Source organism: Dendrobium catenatum, unplaced genomic scaffold, assembly GCF_001605985.2.
Source record: "Dendrobium catenatum unplaced genomic scaffold, ASM160598v2 fragScaff_scaffold_211, whole genome shotgun sequence".
NCBI lineage: Eukaryota > Viridiplantae > Streptophyta > Magnoliopsida > Asparagales > Orchidaceae > Dendrobium > Dendrobium catenatum.
The window spans coordinates 1,101,761-1,114,151 of NW_021318673.1; the positions used below are offsets into that span (position 1 = coordinate 1,101,761).

The 12,391-nt window shown below is 34.3% G+C and overlaps 1 protein-coding gene across 1 annotated transcript in view; it reads left to right on the forward strand.

Moving 5' to 3' along the window:
- The window catches only part of LOC110116496 (calcium permeable stress-gated cation channel 1-like), a 24,248-nt gene extending 12,237 nt beyond the window's left edge, over nucleotides 1–12,011 (forward strand). The window contains exons 4-7 of the mRNA XM_020850073.2: nucleotides 2,017–2,262; nucleotides 3,295–3,619; nucleotides 4,722–4,955; nucleotides 11,630–12,011. Of these exons, the coding sequence (XP_020705732.1) occupies nucleotides 2,017–2,262; nucleotides 3,295–3,619; nucleotides 4,722–4,955; nucleotides 11,630–11,857 (1,033 nt within the window). The 3' untranslated portion in view covers nucleotides 11,858–12,011. The remainder of the gene's footprint in view (nucleotides 1–2,016; nucleotides 2,263–3,294; nucleotides 3,620–4,721; nucleotides 4,956–11,629) is intronic.
- The last annotated feature ends 380 nt before the right edge of the window (nucleotides 12,012–12,391 follow it).

The following is a 12,391-nucleotide window of genomic DNA, read 5'->3' on the forward strand; positions in this document are numbered from 1 at the left end:
GGGGGGGGGGGGGGGGTGGTGGTGGTGGTTAGGTCGGCGGGTAAGGAGAGGGGAGATGATGTGAGAGGTTTTAGTGAGTTTTCAAACTTGAATTAGTAAAGAAGGAAAGGAAAATTATGATAGATTTCCAATTAATTTGATTGTGAGGATAAAGGAAAGTTTCTTAAAAAAAGTTATCCTATTTTAAGAAAGGATTTCAAATTCAAATTAATTTAAATTTGAATTTTGAGAACTTTCCTAATTTAAGATGTCTAATAAATGGAAAGTGTTAAATGGGGGATTTGAATTTTGGAGGCAAAGGGGATTGGGGGCCGAGGTTTAGGGTGGCCGGTGGCTAGAATTAGGGTTAAGGTTTTGGTGGCGACTAGGATTAGGATTGGGTTTTAGGTGGCGGTGGGATTTGTGGTTGGCTTAGTCGACGGTGAGGGATGAGGGGCTTTAGGTGGCTGGCGGTTAGGAGTGGAAGGGCTTGGCTGATGGCTTCTAGAGGGGATTTGGCCTGCGGTTGGGGAAGGAGGGAAAACGGAGGAAGAAAGTTAACCACAAGCCTGGGCGCTTCCTGCGGGTGGTGGGTAATCCATTGCCCTCACCTGGGGTTCTCACCAAAGCTTTCTCTCAAAACACACAAGAGATAATTGCTGAAATTTTCTTAATAATCTTTACTACCCTCTCCAAAGGAGAGGAGGGGATATAAACAGCTAATGTTTACAATGACGAAATAAAATACACAAATGCCCCTAAGGGTCACAAATAACTATTCCATCAAGTGATGGTAGAAACCAAAAAATGCATAAATAAATTAAATACATATAATCACTCAAAATTAAATTGATGCAATCATAGCTGTAGATTATCGGCTTCGTCTCTAGTAAACTCTCCAAGGTCGGATGTCCTCATCAAAATGTGAGAGAAAATGATCAAAATGATTCCTCAAGTCTTTTTGAGGAATCAAAATAGTGTTTCAACTCTTTAAAATGAAAAATTTTTTATACTAACATCTAATGTTGGAGTTAATGGTGTTAAATATAAGAGTATTTTAGTTATTTTTAATTAAACATTTATTAAATATAATTTTCAAGTAATTATAATTTTTCTAAAAAATTTTATTAAACATTTCCTTATTAAAAAAAAATAATTTTAGTTTTAATTTCAAAAATTTTAGTCATATTTTATGAAATATGATATTTATTGATTTAGAGAAATCAAATGCAAATAGATGTTATTTTGAGCGAGTTCTTTCATTTTAATATCTTAGGTAGGTGCCCTTGGCGGGTTCCTTTGAATCAGGAACTCTAGCATGACTGGTGAGGTCATAGTGTGGAGTTGGTAGGTGTACATCTCCTATAACGCGCTTAGATGAGGGACCTTCTGAGAGAGCCTTGGATGGGGTGACTTTTTCTTTAGGATAATTTCTCATTAGGTGAGTACCTCTTTGGGTTGCTGTCGCTGAGGTGAGTTACTATGTCAATCAAACCTATATGGGGTGTGTGCTTCTTTAGTTGAACTTCTCTTGGGCAAGCTTAACTGCATTGAGTGCCAGCTCTTCTGAGTTGGGCATATCTTGGTCGAGCTCTTTTGTCGCAAGCTCAGCTAGTCTTTCAGTGTTTCCGGTACCCACATATTAGAGTGTAGAACTTTAATTTTTTTCACAAAGCTAAACAAGCCCTTATCACCAAGCCAAACAAGTCCTTGTCCACTCAACTTTAGTTCTTCAATTTATAGCATACTCTACATTCTTATTTCTTTGCATGATGAATTTAACTAAACCTATCATACTTTTTACCATGTAATCATCTATTATATTGATTGATCAATTATTAAATTACGTCTGTGTATGTACATATATATATATAATGATGAGAAGTTTTTGATAGTTCATTATCAGCATTCAAAATTCAAGCATGAACGTGTCTGTGTATGTACAAATTTATTTTGGAGGGTTTTTTTTTTTAATGAAAAGTTTCGATTTATTCATTAGTGAAATTCAAGCTTTACCTGCTAAAATTGTTTTTCCAGCCGTACAATCAAGTCATTCGTTCAAGGTTTTCTACCGGGAATCGCTCTAAAGATCTTTCTTATTATCCTTCCAACAATTCTTATGACTATGTCTAAGATAGAAGGTTTCACATCACTGTCATCGCTGGAGAGGAGATCTGCCGGGAAGTACTACCTTTTCATCTTGGTTAATGTTTTTCTCGGAAGCATAATTACGGGAACTGCATTTCAAAACCTTAATGCTTTGCTCCATGAATCTGCTAGCGAGTAAGTTGGGCATCTTCATATATCATATGTTACATGTTGAATATTCTATGTTGTATTATTGCTGATTTTTTATTTTTGTATGTCATTCAGATTAGTTTTATGGAACAGCTAGGCTTGCTTAATTCTTCATAGATATATTCATAAATTAATTTTTTTCTAAACTTGAAGATAGTATATCATCAAAGGAGTTTCATTTTACTTGCTGAGATATTGGGATGAAAATGCCAAGGGGGAACTGAAATCATACCATTTATTACCACCACCATCACTATCATTCTGGTTTGGAGTGTTGGTTTGGGATACATTGGGTTAGGGTAGATGTGCTCATGAGCAAGGAAAGGGATCAAATGATTAATCGAAAATTAGAAATAAGATAACTTCTCTCATCAAATTTTGAAGGTTGCATATTGAAAGAAGGCGGTTACTCTTTTTATTGAGGAGCTTTTATTGTTAATTTTATTAGCATAGATCTTTGAATTAGAGGATGAGCATAGATCTTTGAATTAAAGGGTGGGCCTAAAAGAGTGGTTAGTTATTTTCATTGTTGATTGACAATCCCGGTTTCCTATAGTGTAATGATAAGATTATGTGTCATATCCTCCCCCCCAAACCATGCATTAGTAGGTTTTTCATGTTACTGCTTTTCATCCTTCAGATAGAACTGACACTGTCAGACGATTATAAACGAGGTATCCAATGCATGAGTCTTTCTGCCATTGCAAAGGTTAGGGAAACGTTTGATTTATGCCTTCTTACAGAATAGAGAGGTTGCTTTCATATTCAAACTCATGATCATGTAGGTTTCAATAGGGCGTCTGATCTGTTGCTCCTCAGGCCCATATTCACATTTATTTCACCTCTTCCAATGGCATAATGAAGTCCCAATGCTTCTATGCTTCTAGACGTTCTCCATATAAGAAATTCAAATTTTCTATCAAATATGTATTAAAGGTCAATCTACAGAAATCTTTTCCCTGGATCCTGGTTTATGTCGTTTAATTGATTTTAATTTGAATTTTTACTCTTTTGCAGAGTTCCTGTAACTATTGGCGTCTCCATTCCTATGAAAGCAACATTTTTCATTACATATATCATGGTTGATGGCTGGGCAGGCATTGCTGCAGAGATTCTTAGAATAAAACCATTGATCGTTTTTCATTTGAAAAATGCCTTCTTAGTTAAAACTGAAAAGGACAGAGAACAGGCAATGGATCCTGGGAGTTTGGGTTATGCCACGGCTGAGCCTAGAATTCAATTATACTTCTTGCTTGGGCTTGTCTATTCAGTTATTACACCATTCTTTCTTCCTTTCATTGTTATCTTCTTCGGATTGTCATATCTTGTTTTCCGTCATCAGGTACTTTTTATCATTTCTTTTTATCTTAATATATTGCATTCAAAAATTTTTATGGTCTTTCGTAAACCTAATTCATTCCTTGCAACTTTCATCATTCATCACTAATTACAAGTATGAACCATGTATAATATATGCTGAACACTATACTAAATAGGCTTTGCTTATAATTCTCTTGTTCTTTTCATAAGATTTTTTTGTTAAAATAAAATGAATGCAATTCCATTGGAAAGCACAAAGATATTCATGCACATTCCCATGTACTGTTGATCCCCGTATATATATCCTTTCTTGTCCATGGGAGTGGTGAGGATTTATTGATGTAGTCAGTATTTGAACTGAGTACTTCAATAACAATTTACGAAGGTTTCCACTAGAGAGATTGATTTTATGCGCATATACTATAGCTGCTGATATTCATAGTAAGAGTTCAGCTATTTGACTGTTATCAATGGTCATGATTAAAGATTTCACTAATGGTTGAGCTGTTTCTCTTTTAAAATATTATTGTTTATGCTTTTCCATTCTTTCTTCTCTTACTAAGGCTTCGTTTGGGATGACTTTTCTATTTTAAAAAGCAATAAGTTTAATGCTTTTAAGTGGATTGATACAATAGAATTTAGCGGTTTGGAGTTAATTGTGGGTGGACTCACCATTCACTCGTTAACATTTTCAGTTAGGTTTGGATTCATAGTGTGAGATAGAGACAGATACTATCGAGATAGAAACAAAATCCATGCTGTTGATGAATAAAAGACTGATCACATACCAAGTTGCTTGAACTTTACTTCCGCCAAAATTTTACATTTTGTTTTATTTTGATCACGAAGCCCATTATAAGAATCATCCGGCTAGGTTTGAATTCTATTTATAAGGGGACATAAACTTCTATGGTTTGTACTTTTTAACTTCCATATTGAAACGAGTTTTTCCCTTTTTCTAAATAAGATGTCTCTTTTTTTTCTAATGAATTCAATCTTGGGCAAGACGGACAATATTACTGCAGAATTGCATTCTTCAAATTGGGAATTTACTCCATCATACAATTTCTATAATATCTACCGACAGGTGTTGATAAATTGAAAGTTCTGTATGCTTTTTCTAGATTATAAATGTGTACAACCAAGAATATGAGAGTGGAGCTGCATTCTGGCCGGATGTTCAGAGACGTGTGATAACTGCAATGGTAATAGCGCAGCTGTTACTTCTGGGTTTGATAAGCACAATGAACGCTGCCAACTCTACTCCAGTGCTCCTTGCACTTCCAGTATTAACGATTTGGTTCCACATCTATTGCAAACATCGGTTTGAACCAGCATTTGTGAAGTTTCCACTTCAGGTACGTTTGAAAAATCTGATAAGCTTATGAAGATACAGTTTTTACTTTTTAGCATAATATTGTTTTAGAATCCAAGTTTATTATTCCTATATATTTAAACAAAATATTGAATGAGAGTATGACTTGAGAACTTTTGTGAGAATGGAGTGAGAGAGAGAAAGAGAGATAGAACTATAGGGGAAATAACTCTATATGAAATGATTTACTATCTCAAGTCTTTATGAACAATGCCAAAAGATCCCAACTGCTCATTTTCATCTTTATTTATAGGGATGTGAGGGCGGCAATAAATGCTACATTAATAAAGAAATAAAAAGTATAATGATTAATGACCTTCGATACAGACTATCTTAGACATGTGTCACACCCAAGTTAAATGGATGGATGATTACATCTATCACTTTTGTTGCTCTGTCTTGGGCCACATTCCTAAGTGCCAAGTGTGTATTGGTGAGTAGTAGCAATGAGTGAGTTTGCTAATGAGACTTGAGCATAGTGGGCTATGGTTGGTGAGTGGAACCCTCTTGTAAAGATTCCTTCCTATAACTAAGATGATTTATATGGTTGGCTACATTCCACCATAGATAGAGACGAGTGGCTTTGATGGTTGGTTCATATTAAAGCGGTGAGTGACGAGTTGGATAGTCCATAGGAACCCTAGGATGTTCTTATGGGAGGCGACTCCCCTTTTATTTTCCTGCTTCGTTTGGCCTCGATAACCCTAGGCGAGTTCTATTTGTGGTATTTATGAGTTAATCACCTAATATAACTCATCATCTACTTGTTGAATAGCTGTAAAGACATACACGAGTATATAATTTTCTAATTCACTTGAGTCTTTGAAGGGAAAGTGAAGAAAAGGATAAGTGAAATAATAGTGAGCTTTAATAGGGCTACCAAATTGTTACAGGAAAATAAATACGAAGATATTGTCTTGTTTTTGCTGTGGTCTTGGTTGTCATTTAGATTCCTCGTGAGGGTACCACTCATTATCAACTCCTATAAGAAATAGTCCTATGCCAGAGCTTTTCACTTTTGTGAACAGTTTAGTTGAATTGTAGTGCTCTATGAGTGTGATAAAATGGTTCCTACTGAATTAGTAATTTCAAGCACTAATTTAGTGAGGAAGGAAGCAATTCTCCTCTCCAAAGGCGAGAGAATTGATGAAAAGGAGAGTGCCCCTTCAACTGTCAGAGGATGATTGCCCTCAGACTATATAGTGATCCACTGGGTCAATCACCCCTCCCTTTGTAAAGAGGTTAAAGGTAGAGTCAGGTGTGTTGAAATTGGGCCCCTTGAGATTGCAACTAGGGTGTAAATATGGAGAGTCTAGGGAGATTAATGCTCTTTTCTAGTTCTGAGGATGAACCATTAACTACAAGATTGACAAGACTATGGGCCCCTTGAGAGAACTGACAAAAGGGTGAGTGCTCCTACCAACCAAGATTGTGGACCCCTTGAGATTGTAATTGGGGGTGTAAATGCGACGAGTCTAGGGAGGGTGATGCTCTTTTCTAATTCTGAGGATGAACTGCTAATTATGAGGTTGATAAGGCCTATCCTTCTAGCATGTCCAGCAGAGTCAGCATCCACAAAGGTCAGGTGACCTCTATAGGAGTCGAGTTGTCTACTCCCCAAAAAAGGTAAAAAAAGATTATTTGAAATATTTAGAATAGATTATGTCTTGTCATGACCCGGCCTAGAGACTTGGATTAATGAGGCAGAAACAGACGATCGGATGCATGGTTAATTAAATTTTCCTTTTCTAAAACTATTCCAAATAAAAATTATGAAAGAGCTGCTATTAAAACCTCAAAATAATTTGAAATACAAATTATATAAATACCTTTTATTTGGAGTGTCTCGCCTATGGTATACATTGTCACCTATTTTACTTATTTATGCTTTGAATAATACTTGTTCATTTATGAATTTAAGAGAGTCATAAAAGAACTCAATGAGTAAATCATGCTTCTAAAGTACATTAACCAAGGCATTTGGAATAGTATGCATAATCATTTTAATGCATAAGTTAATTCTATTTAATCATTTCATTTCAAGACTTTCAATGTTATGCAAATATCATATATTTATTCATATTTTTACCTTTCTTATAAATATACAATCGTTACAGGAGTCTCCGTCTAAAATAGTACAAATAAAGTTACTCCTTTTTCATTTCCCTTATATTTTTCTATAACCTTTTCAATTTACATGCACGGGTACATTGCATCCTCAACCAGTACCATAAAGGGGTATCCTCCATCAGTCAGTATGCACATGCAAGCATATCTATCTGGCCATTTCATTCATATAACTTTATGCAATAATATAAAACATAAGATGCTAATCATGCTCAATCATTTGATATGCGAGAGATAAATCATTTGCAATAACAATTAAATGCAATTAGAAACAATACAATTATCATAATATAGGACTATGAATACTCATCTTAATGTGTATGCTTTAAAAGTTTCGTTCTTACTCTTTACTCTGTTGATGGAAGGTTTAATACCTATAAAGACCTCATCGTTAAAATTTAAATAATAAATTGTTCTGAATTTCTCTAGCTCAAATATTCTTTACTTTTAATATTTTAAATTACCTTCCATAATTTAAATATTTTATAAATCTAAAATCTTATAAATATCTCTTTAACTAGCTATTCAATATGCTTAAATAACTTTTATATTTAATTTATTTTAAAAATAATTTAATAAATGATAAATTTTATTCTTCTTTCTATCATTTAAAATGGATAACAAAATCATAATCTATTTATTACTATTTTCTAAGTAATTTTAATATTAATTATTTCAGAATTTAAACATTGATTTAATACTTTTAATTAATTATATGAGATTATCAATAAAGTCTTGAAATAGATAGCAATTATCTCTATAAATTGAACTTTAATTTTCTAAGAAAATTAATTTTCCTTTCACAAAAGTATTTTCTAAATTAAATTTCTTAATTTATAAATTAAATAAAATATATACTAAAAAAATTCCGTTAACTTCTTTCCTTACACGTGACTCTAGCTTTCCCTACCCATCAAGCTTGTTCTCTCTCTCTCTCTCTCTCTCTCTCTCTCTCTCTCTCTCTCTCTCTCACCCTCTCACCCTCCCTCCCTCTCTCGATTTTTATAGAAATAAGCTCTATGAATCCAATCGGCGGAAGCTCCTCGTCCACCTCACGAAATGAAAAACCCACCCTTTCGTCCCCCTTTGGCTTCTACGACACCAAAAAAAGAAACAATCTTCATTGGGCCCTTTCGTGTCTCTAGCGACTGCAAGTGTCAACTCCAAGTAACGAATGTTAGTTCCTTTTGTCTTCTCGTCGTCTACCTCGCGAATAATTTTGTATTATTTGCTCTTATTTTATTTATGGCAAGTTATTTATCTTCCTTTGAATGGAAAGTTCATGGTTTGTGTGTCGAGTGGTGAGTTCATACTTTAGTTGTTGAGTGATGACTTTGTTCAATTTGACATTTTCTTATAAGTGAGGCTTTTCGGCGAGTTATGTGGTCTACTGCTCAAGGGAAAGTGAGCATACATGTTAGTTGATGACCATTCATCGGGGCAAATTAGAAGAAAGATGTTATATCTTAAGGTAATTATGAAAGGATGAGCAAAACCTGGGCATTTAATGTAGATGTGACTAACATTTCAATATTTGTTCACCTCCTGCTTCCTAGAAATACCCCCCAATCGCAATTACATGGGGATAAGCTCTTCATTGAAATGTTTATTCCCAATTTACAAAGTGAGTGCGCTAATGATCTAATGGTGGCCCTTTGCAAATGTTCTTGTGGGATGTAAAAATTTACATCCCAAACTCTTCGCGCCTTTTTTGTCAATGGGAGAGTTTTTACGAGTTTAAATTACGCGATAAATTTTCAAAAGGCAGATTGAATTTTAAATAAAACACCACCCAGAGATATCACCCTCATTTCACGAGGACTTTATGATTTGAGGTGTGGCTTTCTATTTGTGCAAATCCCTATAGTTAATTATCCATCTCGATAACGAGACAACACTTTCGATTAAGGATAACTGTTAGATAGACACAAAGTATCCAGTATATAGTAGCAACAATTTTAGAATTTTAAAATTGGATTTGGGAGTTTTTAAGATTTGAATTTATCACCATAGGCTTAATGTGGGTGATGGGGGAATGATGACTTGCCCAATCAAGATCCCAATATTTTGTCATTTCAGACTATTAATCCACTTAGTCAGACGAGATAGTTGACCCAACCTGTGACGAATCCTTCTCAGCAACTATGGGTTGTGTTGTCCAAGGTGCCTTAGAAACTTCAGTGAATGTTTGCCTAAATGGACAAATTTGAGTGACCACAACTAGCATAGGGCTTTGTGATTTATCAAGTATATCATATGATTCACTACTTAAGAGTTTAAATGATACTTACAACTTCCTTACTGGCGAGAGATAGCTTGAGAATAAATCATAGTGATACACCTGACATGACATTCGTTCTTTGTGAGCTGAAATTATACTCAAATTTATCCTCCTCAACAAACTACTGCGAAGGATTTATTTTAAGTCATTGGGTAATAAATTTCATCTTGAATATTTTAAGTTTTAGTGATTTTTAAGTTTTGAATTTTATTAAAGTTAGATCCCTTAATAGTTAATTTGAGATTTAGTGTATTTAAAAGCTAGAGGCCCCTTCGGCTTAGATTAACTTTCAACATGTCCATTATCGAAATTTATGAGTAATTTCCTTTCATTATTTGAACTTTGTTGACTGTGTTTGCTTACTACAGAGGAATAGGTTCGGCTTTAACTTTTAAGGTTGTATAAATACTGGAACCAAGAGTATATATTTTAATAAGTGAATTTTCTTTTTAAGAGACCTTAACAGTCTAATAAAATACATAAACTTGAATATTCCGGTCGATTTAATGAGCAATATTTTTGAGAATTTATATTTTGAATGAGTAAACATTTCTTATAAGAGGCCTTGAAGTTCTCATGTGAACGTATAAAATTAAATAATATGGTTAATTCAACGAGCATTAGTCCGGAGACTTTGTACTTTACTGAGTAAATCATTCTTATAAGAGGCCTTGAAAGCCTAATGCAAACGTGTAAAATTAAATAATCTGGTTAATTCAATGAGCATTAGTTCGAAGAATTTGTGTTATTAAGTGAACCTTTTTTACAAGAGGCTTTAAAGGCCTAATGTGAAAGTATAAAATCAAATACTCCAATCGACGCTACGACCGTGTATTGGTTTGGTGGTTTAAGTCGTGTTAATTCAGGTCCATTCGAGGAGGATCAGACTTGAACTTAGGTTAACTTTTGACCCACGCAATATTCCTGGTCTCATGTTTGAAAATTTAGCATAGCGGTCGGAACACAAGCGCGTAATTTAAATTTCATTATGATGTGTATGCACGTTGGTGCATTTGCATAATACGTTTCTACATTTTTCAAAATGATATATTTTTAAATTCATTTATCATTTGTTGGGGTCCACGCTGCATCTTCAGATGTCACACTTGTATACTTATTGCACTGTCGGGGCCCATAAAAAAAATTTAAATTCATGTTAAATATGATGCATGCTTTTCAATGCATTTACATGATGCATTTGTAGAATGACTAAAGCATTTTGTATGATCTTCATAATGCACAATATACTTATTAGATAATTTGCATAATGCATTTGTGTGATTGGCATTACACATTTGCATGCTTGATGTAATGCATCTAGACGATTGGAATGATGCTTTGCATGAGGAGAATAATACATTTTCCTCAACTAGCATGATGCATTTGAGTGGTCAACATAGTGCATTTACATTTGTATGTTTGTATGCGTATTTATGTGTTTGTGTATGCATTTGTGCATTTCTTGAAGTGCTTGCATGATATTTTTGTATGTTGTATGGTGCATGCTCAATGTATTTTGCATGTTTTATTTGGTACATGCACGATATATTTGCATGTTATTTTAATTATGCATGGTGCATCTGCGTATTGTTGATATGCATGCATTAGACATTGACTACCAGTTGAATACTTGAAAAGGTACATGTTAGCATACACAAAACTTGTAGCAAAATATAATGCCAAAAATCTATGATTACTTGTGAGAAAGTTCCCATTAGTGGGATTTTGGGTATCCATTAAGTTATATGGTGATCATGATGGTGCGGATACCTTGACTATAAAATGCCACAGATTCTAATGACTATTTTCTACGTGTCTATTCTCAGATATTGTCATTTGAGAGCAACATGTCCCCATAAATCATGTCTTTATTTATTCTGGCTCTCTCAAAATCAGTACATACATATGAAACAAGGGATTTGCTTGAAAAAGCAGGTGTTTTTTGCTTTTTGATTCTTCTTGGTGTCCATTTGGTGACCATAGATAGATAGCAAAATGTAAGATTTCGTCAGTTTTGAGGAGTTTGAAAAGCTCATCCTGATTTCTATTTCTTTCAATAAAAATGATGTAAATCTGGAAAATTTTATCATTTTCAACAACTTGCTTTCGTCTAAAAGCTAGTAAATGGGCCCTTACATTGCTTGCATGCATCGAAATTTTTTTATTTATTATTTAGTTTCTTCTGCATTACCCGTTAGACGTTAGTAACATATATGAAAATTATGATCTGTTTTCATATGCCACTGCAGGATGCAATGGTGAAGGACACATTAGAGCGAGCTACCGAGCCGAACTTTAACCTGAAAACTTACCTCCAAGATGCTTACATTCATCCGGTCTTCCGTAAACATGGGTGTGACCTGCCATTGGCAGTTGCTGATGAGGAGAACATCCTTGTGCCTACCAAGAGAAATTCTCGGATGAACACTCCTGGGGAAAGTAAACGTGGCTCTGATCGTGAAGACACTGAAAATTAAAACTTTGCCACAACTCAGTCCCTTTTTTTGTTGAACTTATTGTTTTTGTTTAGTATCATGGGTGACGCATTAGTACTCAACTTTAAGATTAGGAATGCTGGCAATGACAGCACTAAGATCAATGATGTTTTGGATGTGTTATAATTTTGTTAACATCGCGTGAAGCCTATTATACTTGGTTGTGTGTTGTTTTTCTTCTATAAGTATTTCACTCCACGTCTATCTATAGGTGAGTTGAGCCGGTTCGAATCTAACTCGTTAATGTGCTTACTAGTTCACATTGATCATAAATTATGTTATTGGCCCAAAATTAAATTGAGGGTTAGGGCTAATCTCTGGGTCTCTTAGGTTTATGTGAAACAATACACAATGCGCAGATAAATTTAAAGTAGTGTAATTTCACCGTTTCAACAATAATAATAATTAATAATTAAAAATCATTTTCTTGTTTTTCCCCCTTTGAGTTATATCGCTTATTTTCTTCTTGTATTTGTACCTTAATATAAAATTATGAAACATACCGCCTTTCAAGGA